At 38.5% G+C, this 25,394-nt stretch overlaps 1 protein-coding gene across 1 annotated transcript; it reads left to right on the top strand.

The window, feature by feature from the left end:
* The first annotated feature begins 10,135 nt into the window (after positions 1-10,135).
* Positions 10,136-23,410, top strand: MARS2 (methionyl-tRNA synthetase 2, mitochondrial). The gene is made up of 3 exons (XM_047773157.1): positions 10,136-12,222; positions 13,199-13,300; positions 22,257-23,410. The coding sequence occupies exon 1, from the start codon at positions 10,203-10,205 to the stop codon at positions 11,982-11,984; it is 1,782 nt and encodes a 593-aa protein (XP_047629113.1). The 5' UTR covers positions 10,136-10,202; the 3' UTR covers positions 11,985-12,222; positions 13,199-13,300; positions 22,257-23,410.
* Positions 23,411-25,394: the final 1,984 nt, after the last annotated feature.

The following is a 25,394-nucleotide window of genomic DNA, read 5'->3' on the forward strand; positions in this document are numbered from 1 at the left end:
GAGAGAGAGGGGGTGGGAGGGGAGGGGGGAGAGAGAGAGAGAGAGAGAGAGAGAGATAGAGGGAGAGAGAAATGGATTCTCAACATGGTTGGAAACAAAAATCATTTCCAGAAAGGAAGTCAGCTTTATGAGAAAACTGTTTCTGGAGTCTAAAAGGAGACACGTTAAAGTTAAAAAAAACAACAACCCACTTTTAGTTTTTAGATAGCACTCTTCAGGATTTCTTTCCACATGAAGTTTCGTTTTTGCTGGAAAAATCATATGCTAGTTAAAACTGCCACATGTAAAAGTTTGTATGAAATATTATAATAAAAGACTTCATTTAATCACAAAGGAGAGAGAGAGTAATGTGGGTAATTAGTTTCCCTAAACTTCTTTAAGTTTAAAATACTATTAGAAGGTTTATGATAATAACTAATAAACACTTCCACAAGTCCCAGAGCATCCTTAATTAAAAGAAAACAACAACAAAAGTGACAATTTGATTCATTCAGTCTTATAAATTGCCATTTACCTGAAGTCAAGAACAATTTATAATTGTAATGGGTATTTATTGTAATGGGTACTTTACTATTTACAGGTCAGGTAGAATGGTGCACTCATCAAAACTGGGAGCCCTGGAATCAGACTTCCTGGATTCAAATCCTGCCTCTAATGCCAACTAGAGACGTGATATTGGGCAAGTTACTGGACCTCTTCAAGTTTCAATTTCCTCCCCTATAAAATGGAGCTAATAATAGTACTTACTTCATAAGCTTGTTATGAAGGTCGAATGAGATAATCTTATCTCATATCTTAACAGTACGCCTGGTGAATACCATTAATTTGTTAATGTGCTAACATTATAAAACAGAGTTGAGAGTAGTAATAAAAAGGAAATGGTTCTGCCACCATTCCCGTTATTCACAAAATAAACCTTGATCACATTTCAGATTTTAAAGAACACAAGCCTGAAGAGATATTTTGGTTATATAGACGAGGTCACATGAGAACTCTCAAAGGGGGGTAGATTATTTAGTCTGTAGATTGATGTGACCACTTGTCCCTTCCTTCTGCTTACTTGTCTCGAAATGGTTTGTTTTTATTTTTTATTTTTTTGTCTTTTGTTGTTGTTGTTGTTGTTGTTGTTGTTGCTATTTCTTGGGCCGCTCCCGCGGCATATGGAGGTTCCCAGGCTAGGGGTTGAATCGGAGCTGCAGCCACCGGCCTATGCCAGAGCCACAGCAACATGGGATCCGAGCCACATCTGCAACCCACACCACAGCTCACGGCAACGCCGGATCGTTAACCCACTGAGCAAGGGCAGGGACCGAACCCACAACCTCATGGTTCCTAGTCGGATTCGTTAACCACTGCGCCACGACGGGAACTCCAAAATGGTTTACTTTTTAGAAATATTTTTAACAGAGGAAAATTTCATAGTCTCAAGGATGAGTGTTGTTGGTGGTAAGCAATTTTTGGGTAAAAATTTGGGTAAAAAGACAGCAGACTCTAACCTCGTGTGACTCATTTGACTATTCCTAGTGCTTTCATGGCTGTCATTTTTCATGTCCTCTTTTGTAAGATGGGCTGTGAGCTCCTGGATGGCAGTAGTAGAATATCTGAAGTTCACTTGTCCCTGTTGCCGTGCCTGGGAGATTATTTATTAAGTACTCATTATACTTAATAACTGCCTGCTATATTGGAGGCACAATATTAGATGCTGTCTGGGTACACAAGCTGACTAAACATGGCCTCTGCCCTAAAGACACTTAAGGCTTAAGGTGGAAGACATAAACAGATAATTTCAATTTGATTTGGTAGCTGCTAATATGGAAGTAAGCATAGGATATTATAGAAACCCAAGAAGGGGCCTCTAACTCAGTTTGGAGAATGCTATCTGAGCTGTCTTGAAGAATGAATATGCATAAGAGAGATTAAAAAAAGGTGGGGAGCGTGTGCTAGGAAAAGGGAAAGGCATGAGCAATATCACAGAATCATGAAACAGTGTGGCATGAACTTGAAGAAACACAAAGCAGTTGAGATTTACTAGAATATAATATTTGAAAGAAGACTAAGCTATAAAGGAGGCAGGAGACAGTTAATGGGTTTTATATGCCACACAAAGGGAATTTTGATTTTATTTTATAGGTAACCAAAGAGAATCAAATAATCAAATGGACAAGTCAAAGGAGAAGCTTGACATAAGTTTGTGTTTTTGATGGGTTACTATGGCTGCTTTGAGGAAAATGGTTTTACTAAAAGCAAGAATAGGGGGAAGCCTGTTACTCAGAGAGTATTGCAGTAGTCCAGTTGAGAATTGATGACTGAAAAAATGAATGAATATGGTGCATATATCCGTAAACAATTTCTTTTATCACTAGCGAAAGGAACTGCACTTCCTTTAGTTCACAACTGAGTCATCACTTAATCATTTTTATCACCAAAAGTCCAACGAAATAAGATTTTATTTGACCCTTAATGATGTTTCAAACACATTTCTATGTATCAATGTAGCACACGTTCCTGTTATTTTAACAATTACATGGTATTTCATTGTATTATTATAATGTGTAAAAAGCAGCATTTTGGCTATTTTCAAAGCTTTATGGCGAAGAATTTTGTAAAGATTACTTTTTATCTGGAGTTCCCAGACATAGTGTCTGTGAGGATATGAGTTGATCCCTGGTCTTGCTTAGTGGGTTAAGGATCCAGCATTGCAGCAAGCTGTGGTGAGCTGTGGCATAGGTCACAGATGCCGTTTGCATGTGCCTCAGATCCAGTGTTGCCATGGCTGTGGAGAAGCCTAAATCTGCAGCTCCAATTTGATGCCTAGCCTGGGAACTTCCGTATGCCACAGGTATGCCATAAAAAGGAAAAAAAAAAAAAAAAGGATTACTTTTCCCCCCCACTTTGCATTATTTCCTAAATACTTCATAAATGGTCAAAGGAAATAGTTTCCATAAATACAAGGAAATCAGAAAATAGTAAGCAGAGAAAATGTATTCTAATGAGTAAATAATTCACTTATATCACTTACAGAATTATGAGGTTGGCCATAAACTGTTTAAGGTATTTATTAACCGTAGATTTTTTTTCTTTAAAAATGTATTTGGGACTTCCCATGTGGCTCACAACAAAAACGTATTTTGGACAGTAAGCTTTTGTGGGTTATCACCTATATTTGCTCTATACCTCTTTAATGCTTGTACATTTTTAGGGAAATTCTTTTAGTCAAAAAATTTTCTGCATCTCTAATTTGTACTTAAGAAAAATGTACATTTCTTCAAAAATATATTTCTCCACTTGAAACAGTGTTCTGTTTTTGGTTTGTTTGTTTTTGTTTTTAAAATAAATTTACTATTTTAGAATGTTAGGTTTAGAGAAAAATTGAGTGAACGTATAGAAAGTTCCCATGTGCCTCCCTGTCCTCACTCATGCAAAACCTCTCAGGAACATGCAGCACAATCCATTTGTTGCAATCAGTGAACTTGCACTGGTACATCCTTACCATTCAGAGTCCATAGTTTACATTAGGGTTCATTCCTAGTATTGCACATTGTATGGGTTTTGACAAATGTAAACTGACATGTATCCACCATTATATTATCATACAGGGTAAGACAAGGATGCTGTCAGTTCTTTCCCACCTGGATATTTAACTGTCACAACCACATTGTTTTCATAGGTAATATTTTACCAGTCGTGTGTGCCCAGGTTTGGCATATGTTGAGTACTTACAGTAATTAGGATAAATTTTTGGAATAAACATTTTCTAAAGTTGGTCATTTTTTCTGTATTGAATTATATTTGCTGCTAATTGTAGATTTCAGGGCATTTTCAGTTTTTGTATTGTAAAGGGGGCTTCCCCGAGTGTAGACTCTTATGTGGGTTGGATATGTTGCAGATGTATTATCACCTCTTTTCTACATTCTTGAATGAATGAACCAACCTTACAAAAAACATTCTCCATAATTGGTGACATGTTTTTCTCATAGCTACTACTCATGTTTGAAACACTTGAGTTCACCAAAGTCTTAAAGTTCCTAAAAGGTAATTATGTATCATCTAACCAGTACCCTACAGAGAAAAGTTTTCACCTAATAGTAATTTAAAAATCCAATCTATGTTATGTGGCCTTGATCCAAAAAAATTAATTCAACAGTTTTATATTTTCAGGAAAGGACACAATTTACATTATTGACAAACCATGCAGTTTCTAGGAATTAATCTACCAAAATAGAAGCCAGACTTGTATGTAGAAAAGTACATATATTTTTAGTGGCCCCACCCGTGGCATATGGAAGTTCCTGGGCATCCCAGTCACAGCTGCAACCTGTGCCACAGATGCTTCAATGCTGGATCCTTTAATTCACTGCCCAGGGCCAGGGATCAAACCTGCACCTCTACAGAGATCCAAGCTGCTGAAGCTGGATTTTTTTTTCTTTTCTTTTCTTTTTTTTTCTTTTTAGGGACACACCTGGGGCATGTGGAAGTTCCCAGTATAGGGGTTGAATTGGAGCTACAGTTGCCACCCTATATCATAGCCATATCGGATCCCAGCCGCGTCTGTGATCCACACCTCAGCTCTTGGCAACGCCAGATCCCTTCCTTAACCCACTGAGCAAGGCCAGGGATTGAACCCACATCCTCATGGATACTAGTCAGGCATATGGAGGTTCTCAGGCTAGGGGTTCAATCGGAGCTGTAGCCACTGGCCTATGCCAGAGCCACAGCAACGCGGGATCCGAGCCGCGTCTGCGACCTACACCACAGCTCACGGCAACGCCGGATCGTTAACCCACTGAGCAAGGGCAGGGATCGAACCCGCAACCTCATGGTTCCTAGTTGGATTCGTTAACCACTGTGCCACGAAGGGAACTCCTGAAGCTGGATTCTTAATTCCCTCCGAGATGGTGGGAACCCTGAAAATTATAAAACTTTAACAACATTAAATAAGACTTAGGTATATGGAGAGATACGCACAGTCATTTTTAGGAATGTAAATATATCTCTCTTCTCCTCCCTACTCCCCAGCCCTTACACCTGTCACTGAGCTATTGATGTAGTGCAATGGTGATCTTAACCCTAACAGGTTTTTTTTTTTTTTTGGCATGGAATTTGTCAAGTTGATTTTAGTATTTATGTGGAAGATAAAAGGGCCAAGAATGTCTAAGATACTTCTGAAGAATGAGGAGAGAATAGGACTTATTACAAAGTTATGGTAACTAAAGCTGTTTTTAGCAAGTCACAGTCAAATGCAACAGCATAAAGAGCATAGAAACAGAAAAATGCATATGTGGAAACTTAACACATGATGGAGGTGTTATGGCAGATTAGTGGGGAAATGGAGCTAGGACAATTAACTATCTATAATGGATAAGAAATTGAAGTCTCCATCTCATATCATATATAAAAATTTCAATTCTACATAAACAACTTTAATATCAAAAGCAAAAATTTTATACTTTTATATGAAAATATGGATAAACATATATTCTGGCGTCAGAGTACTAAAATTATTATTATTTTTTGGTGGCATCTTCAGCATGTGGAAATTCCCGGGCCAGGGATGGAAACTGCACCACGGTAGCCACCAGAGTTACAGCAGTGACAACGCCAGATCCTTAACCACTAGGCCACCAGGGAATGCCCTAAGATTATTATTATTATTATTTTGTCTTTTTGCCATCTCTTGGGCCACTCCTGTGACATATGGAGGTTCCCAGGCGAGGGGTCTAATCGGAGCTGTAGCCACCAGCCTACACCAGAGCCACAGCAATGCGGGATCCGAGCCGCATCTGCAACCTACACCACAGCTTATGGGCAACGCCAGATCCTTAACCCATTGAGCCAAGGATCAAACCCGCAACCTCAGGGTTCCTAGTCGGATTCGTTAACCACTGCGCGACGACGGGAAGTCCCCTAAGATTATTTTTTAAGGCAACTAGATAATCATGAAATAGTCCTAAATGATTAACTGTAAGATGACAATCATAAGATACATTTTGACAAATTCTGCTATATTAAAATTAAGAGCTTGTATTTATTAAGCTTCTTTAATGTGAAAAGACAAGATACAAACTGGTAGGTGACTTGTTTCATTGAGGGAACAGTGTCAAGCATAGGAAAGAACTCCTGCAAAAAAAAAAGACAAGCCAATAGAAAAATAGACACAAAATATATGTTTATATAAATATAAATATAAATTACATATAACTACATATGTTTCTTTGCACTTCACAGGCAAAGAAACATATGTAGTTGATAAATATATGAAGAGATGCTCAACTTTACTTTTATTTAGGGAAATGCAAATCAAGACCACAGTGAGATAACATTTCATTGTGGTAAAACAAAAAATAATATGATATTTACCATTTTAACCATTTTAAATTCTACAATTTAGTGGCATTAAGTACAGTTGAACAACCTGGGGGTTAGGGACACAGACCCACAAATAGTGGAAAATTTGAGCATAACTTTATAGTCAGCCCTCCATATCAGTGGTTCTGCATCTGTGGATTCAACCAACTGTGGATTGTATAGTGTGTATTTATTGAAAAGAATCTGCATATAAGTTGATAAACCCAAGTTGTTCAAGGGTCGACTGTACATTCACAATATTGTATAATGGTCATTACTACCTAGCTCCAGAACTTTTTCATCACCACCAAAAGGAAACTCATATTCTCTAAGAATTCACTCTCCATTCAAACTTTTTCCCAGCCCCTGGCAACAGCTAATACCTGTTTCGTCTCTGCGCATTTGTCTATTGGATATTTCATGTAAATGGAATCTACGACATCTAGTCTTTTGTTTTTGGTTACTTTCACTTAGCATAATATTTTATTTATTTATTTATTTACTTTTTAAGGCTGCACCCGTGGCATATGGAGGTTCCCAGACTAGGGGTCTAATTATGATAAATGAATTATGATAAATGCCGCCATGCAGATAAATCTTTAAAACATTATGACGGAGTTCCCTTTGTGGCTTAACAGTTAACGAACCCAACCGGGATCCAGGAGAATGCGGGTTCGATCCCTGGCCTTGCAGTGGGCTAAGGATCTGGCGATACCAGGAAAAAGTTCTGGAGCTAGATAGTGATGACCATTATACAATGTCCGGCTTATGCTACAGCCGCAGCAACACAGGATCTGAACTGCGTCTGCAACCTATACCACAGCTCACAGAAATGCAGGATCCTTAACACACTGAGTGAGGCCAGGGATCAAACCTACATCCTCATGGATACTAGTCTGGTTTGTTAACCACTGAGCCACGAAGGGAACTCCAGCACAATGTTTTAAAGATTTATCTATATGGTGGCACTTATCATAATTCATTCCCTCTGTGCCTGAATATTCTATTGCATAGATATACCTTGTTTATCCAGTCATCAAATGTTAGATATCTGGGTTATTTCCATCTTTTGGCTACTGAGAATAATGTTTTTATGAATATTAGATAACATTTATACTTATTTGACTGGCAAGAAATTAAAACTAGATAATATCAAGTGCTAAGGAGACCTCTTTAAGACTATTTTGCTGGTGGGGATGTAAATTTGTTTAATCATGTTGCAAAATAGCATTATCTTGTGAAATTGAATTTTTACATCCTCTATGACAGAGCAGTAGCATTTCTAGATATATACCAATGAGAAACTTTAGCATATAAGTACCAGGTTTTTTTTGTTTGTTTGTTTGTTTGTTTTTGTCTTTTTGCCTTTTCTTGGGCCGCTCCCAGGGCATATGGAGGTTCTCAGGCTAGGGGTCTAATCGGAGCTGTAGCCACCGGCCTACGCCAGAGCCACAGCAACGTGGGATCCGAGCCGCGTCTGCAACCTACACCACAGCTCACAGCAACACCGGATCCTTAACCCACTGAGCAAGGGCAGGGACGGAACCTGCAACCTCATGGTTCCTAGTCGGATTCGTTAACCACTGCGCCATGACGGGAACTCCAATACCAGGTTTTATATATATATATGTATATATATATATATACACACACACATATACATACACACACACATATATACATATACACACACATATATATATGAAAGTTAATATACATATATATATATATAAAAGTTAATAGCAATACTGTTCCTAAGAGCAAAAAGACTTGAGCAACTCAAATGTGCATTTCCAGTTACTGCTTTCAAGGAGTTCTGCTATAACATGAAGGAAAGAAATGAAGCAGTGGTGGAGACTGAGAATTTTTTTTTTTGTCTTTTTGTCTTTTCCAGGGCCACTCCCGCGGAGTATGGAGGTTCCCAGGCTAGGGCTCCAATAGGAGCTACAGCTGCCGGCCTGCGCCACAGCCACAGCAACGCTGGATCCGAGCCGTGTCTGCAACCTACACCACAGCTCATTGCAACGCTGGATCCTTTAACCCACTGAGCAAGGGCAGGGATCGAACCCGCAACCTCATGGTTCCTAGTCAGATTTGTTAACCACTGCGCCACGACGGGAACTCCAGATTTTTTTTTTAAATGGGAGAAAAAACCAGCATGTTGGTATGTTGAAGAATTGATTACATAGACAAGAGAGAAAAAAAGATTTGGGTAGGGGAAAGAATTTCTAAAGAATCTGATTTCTCAGACACTTAGCCTGGATTTGTGTCCCACTTTTAGAAGGTGCTGTACAGTTTTATCTATCGTTCTCTTGCTCTTCTTAAACTGCTGGATCAAACACCATGTCAACCAAGCATCCAAAGGATATCTATTATACCTACTGTAACTCCTATAGAGCATTTGATTGGTCTACTTTATATATCACCACAGACATCAGATCCAACTTAACTTATGCCTCAACTCACAATTATGTGGGAGTCAAAAAGAACCAATTAGAGTTACAGGCAAAAATATGGTGAGTCTACTACATGTAGCATGATATCCTTTTTAAGAATGCTTAATACAAGTAAAATTAAACAACATATTGCTTAGACATACTATATATGTAATAACATAGTGCAAAATTACAAAATTCGGGACAATGATTACTTCTGGGAGAGAATAGGAAGACAAGGAGAAAAAGAGCACACAGATCTCAATCACTGGTAATCTCCTAGTTTAGTGGTGCTCAAACTTCAGAGCCACCTACAAAACTTACTAGAATCTGACTGCTGGGTACACCCGCAGAGTTTTTGATTCAGGAGGGGAAGGTGGGGCCTAAGAATATACATTTCTAACAAGGTTCCAGATGCTGCTAGTGCTGCTCTTTTAAAACCACATTTAGAGAACCACTTCTAGTTCTTAGGATGGATTCTGGGTTCACAGGTGTTCCATTCCACTTTATTAAAGTGGTTATTTACGTTAAAAGGGGAAAAAAAAAGACGGCTGTAGACCAAAGATGAGAGTATGTCATGAAGCAAGGATTAATAGTAATCCAAAGTGTCCTCTTCCAAGAGCTAGGGTTCCCCTACTAAAGCAAACTGAAAAAACATTGCTCTAGAAGAAACTCAAGACCACTTAAGGAAAATTACTAACAACTACTTTGAGAAATAAATTTGAAAACTGCTTCTTCCTTAGGTGCACAGTGACAACGTATTGCATTTCAGCTTTCTGGATCTCAATAATCTTTTGCAAAGACTGGGCACATCACGTTTACCTCTTGTTAACTCAACAAAAATTGTGGAGAAAAGATTTCCCTTTTCGGTTCTTATCCTTCCTTCTGGTGCTTTAAGTCATTATCTTTCTTCCTTTTGTCCCTCCTCCCTTTTGGATTTACTGTGCCCGACAGGTTCTGAAATAAAATTTACATGGTATTTCAAATCCCAACGTTGACCAGGACACATGTAGAAGGTATACTCTTGCAATGTGGCAACCACTAACTTGTGCTTGAGAAATGCCTGAACATAGAATTCTTGCCTATAGGACCCTCAACCTAGAGGAAAAAATCCGACCCATAAATATAAAATTACAGTGGAAAGCAGGACACGCAGTATGTTACGGCAAGATTTTTCTGCTTTCATAACCTTCCTTACACCCAGCTCCTCTAAGCTATCTTTCTTGCGCGCTTCCTCAATTCACAACCGCGATATCAGAGGCCCGCAGAGGCAGGGGCGCGGGCGTGGCGGTGGAGGGCGGGCGCTCGGGCCGGAGTTCATTGGCTTTTCGGCCGGAAGCGGCGGTGCAGCCTGGCTGCGCATGCGCCTCTCACACGTGCTTCTAGAACGCCCCCCTCTGCCGCTTCAGCCCCGCCAGCATCATGCTGCGAATTCCTGCTTTTCAGCTGCTGGGACGCAGGGGGGCGAGTAGGGTCTGGCGCTTGGAGGACTTTAGCCTACGCCACTACAGCTCGGGCGCTCCGAGTGTCCGCGAGGATACTCGCGACGCGCGCGCCTACTTCACGACACCCATTTTCTACGTGAACGCGGCGCCGCACATCGGGCACCTGTACTCCGCGCTTCTGGCTGACGCCTTGTGCCGCCACCATCGCCTCCGAGTTTCCAGCGCCGCCGCTACGCGATTCTCCACTGGTACCGACGAGCACGGCCTGAAGATTCAGCAGGCAGCAGCCATTGCGGGCCTGGCCCCGTCCGAGCTGTGCGACAGAGTCTCTGCCCAGTTCCAGCAGCTTTTCCGGGAGGCTGACATCTCCTCCACCGACTTCATCCGCACCACGGAGGCTCGGCACCAGCTGGCTGTGCAACATTTCTGGGGGGTGCTGAAGACTCGGGGTCTTCTCTACAAGGGACTCTATGAAGGTTGGTATTGCGCCTCTGACGAGTGCTTCTTGCCTGAAGCCAAGGTCACCAGGCAGCCGGGCCCGTCGGGGGATTTGTGTCCTGTGTCTCTGGAGAGTGGGCATCCGGTCTCCTGGACTAAGGAAGAAAACTACATTTTCAGGCTTTCCCAGTTCCGGGAGCCTCTCCAGCGGTGGCTGAGGAGCGACCCGCAGGCCATCACCCCGGAGCCTTTCCATCGCGCAGTCCTCCAGTGGCTGGACGAGGAGCTGCCGGACCTATCCGTCTCTCGAAGGAGGAGCCACTTGCACTGGGGCATTCCGGTGCCCGGGGACGATTCGCAGACCATCTATGTCTGGCTGGATGCCTTGGTCAACTACCTTACTGTAATTGGCTACCCGAACGCTGAGTTCCAATCCTGGTGGCCGACCACCTCTCATATCATAGGCAAGGACATTCTCAAATTCCATGCTATTTATTGGCCTGCCCTCCTCTTAGGGGCCGGCATGAGCCCACCACACCGCATCTACGTCCACTCCCATTGGACTGTCTGTGGCCAAAAGATGTCTAAGAGCTTGGGCAACGTGGTGGATCCCAGGACTTGCCTTGACCGCTATACCGTGGATGGCTTCCGCTACTTTCTTCTTCGGCAGGGCATCCCCAGCTGGGACTGTGATTACTACGATGAAAAGGTGGTTAAGTTGTTGGATTCCGAGCTGGCAGACGCTTTGGGAGGTCTTTTGAACCGGTGCACTGCCAAAAGAATAAATCCTTCTGGGACCTATCCGGCTTTCTGCACTACGTGCTTTCCCAGTGAGCCAGGGTTGATGGGGCCATCCGTTCGAGCTCAGGCAGAGGACTATGCTCTGGTGAGCGCAGTGGCAACTCTACCCAAGCAGGTAGCAGACCACTATGATAATTTTCAGATCTATAAAGCTTTGGAGGCCGTATCCAGCTGTGTCCGGCAAACAAATGGCTTTGTACAAAGGCATGCACCGTGGAAGTTGAACTGGGAAAGCCCAATAGATGCTCCCTGGCTGGGTACTGTGCTTCACGTAGCCTTGGAATGTTTGCGAGTGTTTGGAACTTTGCTCCAGCCTGTCACCCCAAGACTGGCTGACAAGCTGCTGTCTAGGTTGGGGGTCTCTGCCACAGAGAGGGGCCTTAGAGAGCTCTATTTCTTGCCTCGATTTTATGGACATCCATGCCCTTTTGAAGGGAGGAGGCTGGGACCTGAAACTGGTGTGTTGTTTTCAAGACTGGACCAGTCAAGGGCCAGGCTGGTGAATGCCCATAAGACCTAGAAACCCACTTCTTATTAGCTTGTGGTAGAAAAGCAAATGTGTTATTTTCTTAATTTTCATTTTCAGGGAAATTACACTAATGCTTTCTAAAGTGGTGCATCAAATGAGCACATAAGCAGTGTCCCTGTGAAAAGAGGCTTGTAGCCTTTCAGGAGCCAGCTCCCTACTCCTCAGTTCTCTGTGTCCATTAACCACTTTGCATCCCAGTGTCCTTAAGATGTCTCAAGGGGAAATATGGGTAAGAGACAACTTTGTTGATACTGTTCCTTCTCATTGTGCCTCCTTCCAAACACAGTTATGTTATTTGCCCAGACTACCTCTTATGGCTTGTTTTTCATTGGCCTGGCCTCTGCTGGGCAAATTAATGAGTGGGGGTTGGAGGCCCCTACCTCAGCTTTTAATTTGTTATATATGTTGGGTCACCTGTTAAAAAGAGATTGTTTCATTAAACCTTTAAAAACCAGTGTTCTAGACTAGATGATTTTTGCCCATGTTTATATTTTCAGTTCTTAACAACCTAGACTCCCTGCTTTGTAGCATTACACTTCAACCAGTAGATGGCTCTAGTCTCACATATTTAATTATTTAACATTGAGGTTTCAGAATTATTTTTTGTCTTTTGTCTTTTTAGGGCCACACCTGCGGCATATGGAAGTTCCCAGGCTAGGGGTCGAATTGGAGCTACAGCTGCTGGCCTACGCCTGAGCTACAGCAACGCCAGATCCGGGCCTCGTCTGCGACCTACACCACAGCTCACAGCAACGCTGGATCCTTAACCCACTGAGCAAGGCCAGAGATCAAACCCGAAACCTCATGGTTCCTAGTCAGATTCGTTTCCACTACACTATGACAGAAACTCCAAGGTTTCAGAATATTAAGAGTAAGTTTGCTGCTTGCTAATGCATAAAGAAATATTTTATTTCTTTTCTTACAATAAGGATAACTGCAACCACTGTTGTTTTACAGAAAGCAATAAAAGAAGATCAGAATCCTGTTTTTTTCAGACTACTGAAAAAAGGACATTTACTCTATTAAATGTTTAGTAAGCTAATAAGTAAATATATCAAGTTTGTTTGGACTATCATAAATTCTAAAACTCTTGAAGAACTTAGTATGTTAAAAATTTTTAAAACTTCGATAATATTAGGTTTACTGGTATGATTTAAAAGTTCCTAAGTACCTTATTCAGATCTGTTCTGTTGCATTTGTTGAAGGTGATGGTGAAGGGAGGAAATGATCAATGCTCCAGGAATCTCAAACGGATTTAGGGATCACTCCAAGGCTCCATAAGAGAACATCACAGAGAAGATGTTAAGGTATCAATTTATGCAATGACTGCAACACAGTAAAGCCAACATTATATCCCATAGGTGATTGGATAGCTAGGGCAAAGTCTAAAATGAGAACTTGCCTTGAGATATCCATTCTAAGCATGGTAGCAAGCAGAGAGGGCTCACTATGAAGTAAACTATTGTGCTGGTAGTTCCCCCAGATTTATTCTGGATGGTACTGTTCAGCTCCAGTTTCTGTTTATTAATTGGTGTGGTGAGAGATTTCTGGTTGCTTGGAAACATAGCTTAGAAAAGAATGCTTGAAGGCATTCTAAATGTGTAAGGGCCATTTCTACCAATGTTCCTTCAGATCCTCCTTATTCTTCATGATGGAATCCTGGGCTTTCCATATGACATATTCCAGTTACTTGCTGGGATTACTAGGGTAGATTACTGGGATCTAGGATGGAGTGTAATTATCTCCCAGGGCTTGATAGCAGAGTAATGAAAGAGATGGGGTATGTTTACATGAATGAAGGAAAACAGACTTGGAAAACCAGTGTTGATAACCTGTGCCTTCTAAGCACCATTATAAGTCTTATAGTTCCTATCATGAACTGAGGGACAGTGTCTTCCACTTGAGTGATCTTCCCTATGGACTAATGCTGGTCAGTACACTGGACCTTGGCTTGCTGGGTGTTAATGGAATTCCCTTTGTGCCGTCTGTCATTTGTGTAGGCACTTAACTGCTACCAGGATATTTGTGGTATTGGAGGACACAGGAAAACAGAGGAATCAAAGAGAAGAGGGCATAATTATTAGAGAAGACAGGATATTTGAGTGTGAAATATGCTAAGTTGGATATAACTTATTCTGTGGTGATATGGAAGATGAACCAGTTGGATTCTCTGTATTAGGCAAAATAGGTAAAGCAGATATCCTTTGGGTACTAAGTTGATGTGTTCAGTTTGATCCAGCAGTTTAAGAATGGCAAGTGGAGGATAGGTGAAACTTAAAACTGGAGGGCATGCACTTCCAAGAGAGGACATGCTAACTACTTGTGGGAGATGATGATAACACTTGTAGACATCTAAAAATTCCCCTATTCCAGAACTGCTAACACCTTATCTGGCATCTTGTGGATTCCTTGACCATAAAGGAAGTTTCTCCCAAATACTACTGTTAGGCCCTCAAATATTCATTTTTGAGTATTCTTGCAGGCAGTGTTGCAGAGGTGAGAGACCACTAATCAGGTGTTCACAGGATGTCACGTTAAAGTAATGATAAGCTGTCAACCCACTAGACCATAGTCCTATCTATGAAGTCATGCAGGAAGTTGTGGGCAATGTATATGTGGGACTATTGTATATTATATTGTATATTGTATGACTTACAAGCGAAATCATCAAATAGACACCTTAGACTAAGTCAGAAGATCTGTGGTTATATGCGGATCAATAATAGGTGGGAACAGTCACAGTTACAGTCTCATTTCATTGAAACTCACACTTATTCTGGAAGTAGGCCTCATTATTTTTCTTACCTACCTGTGTGGCTCTGTATGGGCTGAGAAGAGTCAGGTAAATTGAATATTGAGTTGATGCACTCAAGAAGGCTTAGGCTGGGACATGGGCTCTGAGGCACAGGCCTTTTATTCCCCCCATAGTTGCACCTGTGATTGGCACATAACTCTTTAGATCTAGGAAGTTCCGAAACTGAAGTAAAGACAGTAGTTGGTTAGGTTGTGGGCCTCCAACTAGGATGACTTAAAATCATGAAGTAGCTTGGGTAGAAGGTGACAGTACTAACCATTTATCAGACTATTTCCTGGGCATTGTGGTAGGAATGGTCTTCTGGCTCTCTGACTGCTCCACATCTGAGTGAGTGTGTAGTTGCAGTGTCAGACTACATTAGTGTAACCTTGAGTTATGGTGGGGAGGCCATAACTTGGTCCATAAAGCTGCTGTATGATAATCTATAATTGCCTCCTAAAGGCAGTTCCCTCCTATCCATAGTTCTACCAGATGTAGAACAGCTGTTCTTGCTGGTGAGGTATGGGAGTCTGTAAACCTTGATGGGTCCTTGCCTTCATCTTTGACCAGAATGAGTAGTATCAGTGGACGTAAAAGGGTGTGGACCTATTGGCAGTCATGTATCTGCAAAAGTCAACTAGTTCAGGGAGCTTAGGGTTGGGGGAAGCTAGGACACAAGTTGGGGTAAACAAGAGTACAGGTTAGGGGGATTAATTCTGGAAGAATACCATAGAGTCCCTTATAGAACTAAGAGTATGAAATATATCATTTCAGCACAACACAGCTGGCTCTGCCTCTTCCTTTTTTTTTTTTTTTTTTTTTAATCTTTTTGGTCTTTTTGTCCTTTTAGGGCCACACCCACGGCACATGGAGGTTCCCTGGCTAGAGGTCTAATTGGAGCTGTTGCTACCAGCCTATGCCAGAGCCACAGCAACACCAGATCCAAGCCTGAGTCTGCAACCTACACCACAGCTCACGGCAACGCCAGATCCTTAACCCACTGAGTGACGCCAGGGGTCGAACTCACAACCTTATGGTTCCTAGTTTGGATTCATTTCCACTGCGCTACAACGGGAACTCCAGCCCCTTCCTTTTGAAGGAGCTTTGGATAGGACTGGTTAACTTCTATCAGTAATAACATGCTAAATTTGGAGGTTAGTATTGCTGGGAGGGCCAGAACAGTAACAACCAAGTTAATTAAGGTTAATTAGTGGGGATTTTAACCTTTCAAGAAGAGTGTCTTATTCTTTTTTGAGGCAGATGATAGAAACCCAGCCTAAGCTGCTTTTTTCTATTATCAAGAACTACTTTGAGTTGAGGGGACTAACCAGTTTAGAAATGAGATGGACTCCTCCTTAGTTTTTAGACAGCCCTATAGTTTTTAAGTAATCCTTAGCTACCTCTAAATACACAGAATTAAATGGAGCCATCTAATGGAATAGGTGATCATTTTGAAAATACTCTGCTTAAGCTTTTATAACATTGATCAGTTTGTACTTTTATTTCCATGATGAAATTCCATATTTCTTATGGCCTTAACAACTACAAGTAATATACTCTCTACTGTGCCTGTTCTCTTGAATAGCTATTGAGAGTGTCATCCTTACTTGGATCTTTGCCAAAGTAAGGCGAGGCTATGGAATAGAAATTCACCCTTGGCTGCAAACTGAATTTTACTGCCATTTGGTCTGTGATAACAGTTTAGTCACTATGGATTTTAAAGTCCACAGCTCCTCACTTAAGAACAAAATGGTATGAAATGTCAGGTTGTTTCAAGAAACCAAATGTATGATCTGCAAGAAGAAAATTCTAGCTCCAAGAGAGATGAGCCCTGCTTTGAAGTCATTAAAGAATTTTGGATGAAACATCTGTGGAGGGCTTAGACGACTCACTGTGTAAGCTGGAGGGTCAGCTCTAGGAATAACTGTGGAAATGGGTGATGCCAATTTTCTTAGTGTATGGCATGAGTAAATATGGTACTAACCTCCCTACGCTAAAGCCATGCTTTGTACATACAGCCCCTCATTAGTTGACTGGTCTGTGGGACTAAACATGAAGATGAACCTTTAGGAACTAGTTTATGATTGACTGTTACAGATTGGAATTGTTTTATTCTCTTAATTCAGTACATTCAATAACAATATGACTAATTACACATTTTTTTCCTGATTAAAATATTTTAAAAAGGGTAATAACATTTAGTTTGGAACACATTAAATATGAAAGCATCAGTAACTTGGCTTCCTTTGAACTGATTTAGAAATGTCTATTGGTTAAAAGGCTTTAGTAAATATTAAAAATATGAAATTAAAAAAAGCGGCATGTTACATAATTTCATTAACCACTAAAATAATACAAACAATATATTTCTTCCTAAGCAGATGAAATGTTAAAGAAGACTCAATCCAATAGAAGACAGGGAGGAAAAAAGGAAGGTCAATGAAAAATATGGTAAAAGAAAACTCATAATAAGATGGTAGAAAAAAATACAAATATATCAGTAATCATAATAAAACCAAATATTATAGGATGAACTTTTGTCAAAAGAAAGCAATATTCAAGCTTAAATTTTAAAAGTTAGCTATGTATAGTTAAAAGGTATATACTAAAATATAATAGAAAATAACACATGAAGGAGCACCAGGCATATATTAACCAAAAGAAAGCTGGTATCATAATGTTAGTAGATAACCTATTTTGAGGGGAAAACCATTACCAAAGGTAAAGTGAGACTTAAGGAATAATGTACTAAGTTGTAACAATTATGACCTTGTATGATCTAACAAGAGCCTCAAAATGTAAAAATTTAAAATTGAAAATGACAAGAAACGTTCAAGTTTGGCAAGAAATGAAACTGCCATTTGCGGGTTCAGAGAAACCAGGCAATGGGAAAGATATAATAACTCATACTAGACATTAGCTTTTCTGTCTTTAATGCTCATTACCAAGTGTATCATCACTGCTAAGTGTAGAAAAAAATGAAAAATTTTTAACAGGTAAGATTTTGTGACTCTAAAACTTCTGTCTTTTTCCATGCCTGCCTCTGTGAAAATAACAACATGCTTTTTGAATAGAAATGTCAGCAGTTATACCTGTTCAGTAAGTCTTCTCTGGATTATCAAAAGAGGAGGATCCCATCGCCATAATTTGCCAAATTTTCTAGTTGTTGGTTCAGTAATAAGTGAAGGTGAAGGGAGAGAACCACTAGTTCAGTGTTCCTTATTTGTGTCCTCTCATTTACTTTTTTTTTTTGTCTTTTTGCCATTTCTTGGGCCGCTCCCGCGGCATATGGAGGTTCCCAGGCTAGGGGTCTAATCGGAGCTGTAGCTGCTGGCTTACAGCAGAAACACAGCAACACGGGATCCAAGCCGTGTCTGCAACCTACACCACAGCTCACGGCAACGCCGGATCGTTAACCCACTGAGCAAGGTCAGGGATCGAACCTGCAACCTCATGGTTCCTAGTCAGATTTGTTAACCACTGCGCCATGACAGGAACTCCCTCTCATTTACTTTTCCATCAATTTTATGAAGTATTATTCTAACTCTGTTTAACTGATAAGAAATTGAGACAGCGTGATTAAGTAACTTGGCTATTACAGGTTGTAAAATGAGAGCCCCAGACTCAAACTAATGTTTTAGTGGCAGAGCCTCACATTATCCTCAGCATCAACACCATGACAGTCCCTGAGTGCATACTGGGCATTATATTGTGAGGAAGAGGAGGTAGTAAAGTCAGGTCCAGAGATCTGAAGAGGGTAAGCCTAAATAAGAATCCTTGGTTGAAACATAGCAATGAGTGTTTCAAGACAAGAAATGAGTTCTTGATAGCTGGCTTATGAAACAGATGAGTGACAAAAAATACTTACCTTATCATGAAATGTATTTCTCTTTTGCTTTCAATGGGTTTCCTTTATATCTGAAGCCTGCTATGTGTGCTGGTGTAAATTGTTAAAAGATTTTAATAACTCTATAGTCTCTTTCTTTTCCCTTAAGATTATTTTGTTATTTTTAGAACAGTGTTCCAAATTTTTTTTTTTTGTCTTTTTGCCTTTACTTGAGTCGCTCCTGCGGCATATGGAGGTTCCCAGGCTAGGGGTCCAATCGGAGCTGTAGCCACCGGCCTACACCACAGCAACGTGGGATCCGAGCCGTGTCTGCGACCTACACCACAGCTCACGGCAACGCTGGATCCTTTAACCCACTGAGCAAGGGCAGAGATCGAACCTGCAGCCTCATGGTTCCTAGTCAGATTCGTTAACCACTGTGCCATGATGGGAACTCCCAGTGTTCCAAATTTTTGAATCCAGCAGTTCTCTAAGTAAAACTATGAATCTGAGTATTTAAAAGCAACATTTTACTAATTAATCCCTTAAATACATATTTGTCACTGAACATAAAAACATTAATATTCAAGTTTATTTGAATTAGCTATTGTAGTAACAAAGCCAGAGAATTTTATTAGAGGTCACAAATACTGAAACTTTTAATACATACAGTTTTAATACAAATGAACTTATTAAAAGTGACATCTATTTACTACAATTTAAGTTCTATGAATTTACTGAACATTTATTACTATATTCTTACGACATCTTTCCTAACAAGCCTGCAGGAGCCAGATTAAATGCTCTTGACTCCAGTAGCAAATACCCTGTTAGCTAAAATGCCATATATTGGATAATTCCTGGTAAATTATATCTATGTTATATATGACATTTAAGTCACATTTTAACTTCAACAAATTAGAGTTTTTATTATGAATTGCATAAAGGACACTATGTCATATTTTACTTTTTAAATGAAATGTAGCTAAAGTTGGACATGGGCTACACTTTGAAGAAGTTCAGGATGAAACCTATGTATATATAGATGTTTTGGCTCTCATCTAAACTGTATTTTTAAAATGTATCAAAAGGTATGAAAGTCCTTGCTAATTTGGAAGCCAAGAACATTGACATCTTTATTTTACATTTTAAATAATTTCTTTAGAATTCTGTTTACATTCAAGTTATGTAGTCCCATAGTTAGCAAGACATGATGGATACTTTTCCAGTATTTTTTGCATGGTAGATTTTTGACTTGCTGATGGAATTAGACTGATGTATTATAAAAAATATCCTATATAGATAGCATTTTTAAGATTACTTTTAGAAATCACTTAGTAAGGAATTTATAAGGCTTTCATAAAGTAAAGAGTCTGTAATCTTGGTAAACTGAAATTATTATATTAATGCTTTACATTTAACTTTTTATAAAAATTATTTTATGTAAACTCCTTCCATTTTTAAAAAGTAAAACTTTTTAGCCCTGAGTTCGGTTTCATTTTACAACTCTTTACAGGAATGTAATTAAATAAATTAAGCCACAACGTGTAAGAAGCCTGTTTTGGTATTATAGAAGAAAATCATTAAGTACTAAAATAAAATGAATTATTGAAAATGTGTATAGTTAATAGCATGAAAGGTGATGGCTGGGTTTTCACACTATTTTAAGATCTGGAAGAAGTATTTTTTGTTGAACATAAAGGAAATATTTTTAGCATTCATTATATTATCTGATCTAGTAAAAAAAAAACTATTAGTTAATAATCCTCAAAGTTTTTTCTTACTAAAATATTGTCCATATAAAAATCAGCCTCTACAACGTAGAAGCTTCATAACAAATTTCAAATAAAACATTTTTGGTTGTATCTGATGTCATAAACTGAGTTTTCTAGCCTAAGGAGAGTATATAGCACTTCTTCCTTTTTTCATAATCCATGGAGACCATCTAAAAGTGGAGCTGTCAAAAACTGGGGCACAAAAACCAATATAAATGGGTGACTGTGTGTAGTAGCTAAGTGTAAAAAGTAGGAAATCAACCTGATCTCAGACAGAAAAACAAGGGAAAAATAGTGAAAACATATTGCTTAACATCTAGTGTATTGTGAAAGGGGACTAGCCAAGTTCAACCAAGTTATTAAAACTCATCATTTGTAAGTTTGTAGAGGTAGATGTTTTAAATATTCAGTATGTGAAGGTAAGTAAGTCTGAGCTTTAGTTTTAGACAGGTCATTTTATAAAGCTAGACATATAGCTAGCACACAGGCTTAAAAATGTATTTGGTAAGCTGAGTTTTCATTTTTCCTTTGGATATGAAATGTGTTATTTTATTGAAAGCTATTCTCACAAACAGCTGGATATAGCCTGAATAAAATAATCCTAAGGTTGACTTTACTAGTTGGTATTTGGGTATGTATAGGAGAGGAAAAATTTACATCTATTAGTACCTGTTTAAAAATAGTTTGCATAATAGGTCAGATACTAATAAAGATTTAGAAAGTTTCCTTTATGTGTTGCTAAAGATATGTTATGTAAGTGGATATTGTATACCTTTCTTTGCTTTGGTGCCAAATTAGACATGTTAAAAACAAAGATCCTAAATATGATTAGCAAGAAACACATTGAAAGTATTAAAAATCATCTCACAAATTGTTAGTGTATACTTTACAATTATTGTCCTTTAGATGTTTTCTCCAAAATACCAAAGGGGGAAAAAAGATATGCTTTTTTTAGGTAATATTTTTTATATTTGAATTTTTTTTTTGTATGCCTTTATGTACTATCTTTGGTTGTTTTAGAACTATATGAGGCTAAGCATGAGGGGTTAGACTCCATATCATATTATATCATGACTTCTAATAAAAAGGACCTTGATAATTAAAAGCTAAAACATTGAAATCTTTTATAGTTATTAAAGCTGTTTTTGCTATCATGGACTATATCACAATTTAAGCAGAGCAGGTTTTTTCGGTACTAATGAACTCATACCACCGCCGTTTTTTTCTGAATTTTATCTGGAGAGAAAATGTAAGTAATATATATCTTTAAAGAACTGAATGAATGCACTGAGGAAGTACATCAGTACATTTTGGTAAAGGGCACAATTGCCTACAATATATTAGCTAAGAAAAACACTAATGTAAATCTTTTTTGAAGCAAAATGCAATTATTCTTAGACTTTTGAAATTTATAAAATTTTAGAACAAAAATGCCTTGGTATATACTGAATAAACCTGGATTATAAATATGCGATTAAAATGTATACTGAAAACATCAGACAAGTGGAGTATTAAATTGTTTCATGATCTTTTTGACTAGGGCTGTAATTATAGAACACTGGACTGTAACATACAGCATGCTACTTTGAAAATAAATGTAGCAAAATAAAATATTCTCAATGGATGGACTGGCTTTTGGATGTGCCAGAATATTCTTTATATTATTTATTCTGTAAACATGCTATTACATTTTATTCCTCAACCTAAATATTTCAGCCCAGAAACATTTTGGTGATATACTCCAAAAATATATACATCAATGGATAGTTCATTATTCTTTATGAGACAGGATTAAAAAAATTGACTCATTATAACTGGGTTATCTTCTAATAAAGTTTTAATATAGCATTTTTATTCTTTCCTAACAGAACTGCAAACCAACTTTAGTTCTTGGAGTGGACACGAAATTAAAATTGTGAAAAAAAAAGATTCTACAATACTAATTGTGCAAATTTAAATAATGTTAGAATAAATTTCCATGAAGTCAACTTATTGCATATTTATATAAAATGTTTGTTCCTTTATTATTAGCCCAATCTTCTATAAAAGGAATATAATGTTTTGGCAGAAGAAAGTTGGAATATATTTTAAATAGGCAGCATTTAAAGAAAAGTTGGCATGACCATTCTTTAAAAAGTTCTACTTAGTGTGGTGTTTTTTAATGATAAACTTTTCCAATTCTCTAAGAGCAATCAAGCTTTGTATTTAAAAGGTGAAATGTAATGTTTTGGTTAAGTTTTGTTTAGTTAAAGTTATGTTTTGAAAGTCTAGAAACCTCACAAACTAAGACCTGAATGAAAGATAAAAAGGAATATTGACAGTGTTAAAGGGAAAAATATGTATTGAACTAGACATGATATATGCACTGAATACTTGTACTTGGCTAAGATGCTCTAAGAACCCTTATACTTCTTGTATGAATAACAAAAGCGGGTCAGAAGTAGATATGGAGATATTTGTCAGTATATTTAACAATAGTGTCAACTTTGGCTTTAGTAATTGGAATAAATAAATGGTCATAACATGACAGATTTCCAGATATTATATATACAAATTGTTTTTATATGTATTAATATCTGGCAAAATTTCTAATGTAAACCTAAAATCTGAACTGTTTTATCAAAAACATTTGGTAAAATATACACAAACCTAAATACAGTGAAAACTAATGTGGAAGCTAGAATCTTTTACATACTTTATCTCCTTAACAAGACAGTGTTTTTTGAATTTATGTAATTACAACAAATGGCCTGTTACTCTGTATATTCTGTATATGCCATGCTATGTCTAACAAATATAAAGCATCTGGGAAAAGAACTGTAAAGTCCAAACACTAAATATGATTTTAAGTGGTTGTACATGACATTATCATGTTGACAAGATAAATGATGACCAAATTTTTCAAACTTTGTCAAGATGCCTGTTTTATAGATATAATCTTTGTTATATTTGTTACAGATTATAAGTCTGTGCTACTAAAGTGTGTGTGAATTAATAAAGGAAACCATGATTTTATCTGTAACTCCAATGTTCTGGCTACTGAGATGTCTTTCCTTAAAAAAGCAAAAACGTTTAACTTTAAGCACACCCAAACTCCTCATATTTGTTATCAGACCACACATGGGGCTAGTTGTTTTCTATTATTGGATAAAATAATTATCTAAGACTCTACTTAACAGAATCAGTAGAGGAAGGTGGAGTAAGAATTGAATCCTCTGCTCTGAAATCTTTTCTAGGATGAAAGTGTGGGCTTCGAGAATATCGAGGTTGCAAACCTACAGATGAAAGTTGAGAAAAGCTTCTTCTCACAGAATGTAACCTTGGTTCCTATCAAGAGATTTAAAGAAAATTAGGGTTTTAATGCACTTTATTTATTTATTTTTGTCTTTTTAGGGCCGCACCTGCGGCATATGGAGGTTCCCAGGCTAGGGGTCGAATCAGAGCTGTAGCCGCCGGCCTACCCCAGAGCCACAGCAACTTGGGATCCAAGCAGCGTCTGCAACCTACACCACAGCCCATGGCAACGCCGGATTCTTAACCCACTGAGTGAGGCCAGGGATTGAACCAACGACCTCATGGTTCCTAGTTGGATTTGTTTCCACTGCGCCACGACAGGAACTCCTTAATGCACTTTAAATGGCTGTTATTTTATAATTACCTAAGGGAAAGATTTAAATAAATAATACTAACTGGGCCTGGATTCTGAGGAGAGAAGGTGTACTTAAGGAAATTCCCGCTAGAAAGAGTAGGCTACCTTACAACCTGCTGCTTCACAGGGAAGCATCCTAGGGCTATTAAAAGAAAAAAAAAAAAAAAGACTCACTACAAAGGATCTGAGAATAGCCACATCTAATGGTATTTCTAAAATTATTAGGTTATACTTCCTCCTTTGTGCCAGCCCTGAACTTTGGTAAAGATTTGTTAAAAAAAAATGTTTATGTACTTGATGATATACAAAATTAGAGACAGATCCTATGGTTGAGAAAGCAACTATCCAGAGAAAATCAAGGAATTATTAATAAACTTTCATTTTAACAGAGTAACATTCTACTGTTAAGTAAAACATCCAATGAATAGACTGTTTCAACAAGTGATATTTATTGGATCCTCTGCTGAACATAAGGATTGCTGGAAGTACTGCTTTTCTCAATACAATTAATAGAAAAATTTTAACTAAGGCATCTCTAATGACTAAATGCCTACTTTAGAGCATCAGTGTTTAGTCAAATCCTTTTGTCTAAAAAAACTCATCATTTGCTCTGCTTGCTTAGATTATTTGAGTTTAAATATTATGATTCAAGAAGAATGCATGCATCAAGGAGCTGGGGTTTAATCTCATAAAGCTGAATAAAACACTGGAAGTAGCATGTAGCTAAATCAGTTGCCCAGCATGAATGTGATAACAGAAATATAATACCAAGTGTTCTAGTAGTTATTCTAAAAACCCTATTACACTGTTGGTGGGAATGTAAATTGGCGCAATCACTGTGGAAAACAGTATGGAGATTCCTCAGAAAACTAAAAATAGAATTACTATTTGATCCAGCAATCCCGCTCCTGGGCATTGATGCAGAGAAAACCATGACTGAAAAAGATACATGTACTCCAATGCACATTGCAGTACTATATACAATAGCCAAGACATGAAAACAACCTAAATGTCCATCCACAGAGGAGTGGATAAAGATGTGGTACATATACTCAATGGAATATTACTTAGCCATTAAAAGGAAAGAAATAGTGGCATTTGCAGCAACATGGATGGACCTAGAAATTATCATGCTAAGTGAAGTCAGTCAGACAGATACCAACATCAAATGCTATCACATACATGTGGAATCTAAAAAAAGGACACAATGAACTTTGCAGAACAGATACTGACTCACAAACTTTGAAAAACTTATGGTTTCCAAATGAGACAGATTGGGGGTGGGGTGGGGGGATGCACTGGGGGTTTGGGATGGAAATGCTATAAAATTTGGTTGTGATGATTGTTGTACAATATA

Source organism: Phacochoerus africanus, chromosome 3 (assembly GCF_016906955.1).
Source record: "Phacochoerus africanus isolate WHEZ1 chromosome 3, ROS_Pafr_v1, whole genome shotgun sequence".
NCBI lineage: Eukaryota > Metazoa > Chordata > Mammalia > Artiodactyla > Suidae > Phacochoerus > Phacochoerus africanus.

Coding starts and splice junctions, on each gene's coding strand:
- MARS2 (XM_047773157.1), top strand. CDS start 10,203: ATGCTGCGAATTCCTGCTTTTCAGCTGCTGGGACGCAGGGGGGCGAGT.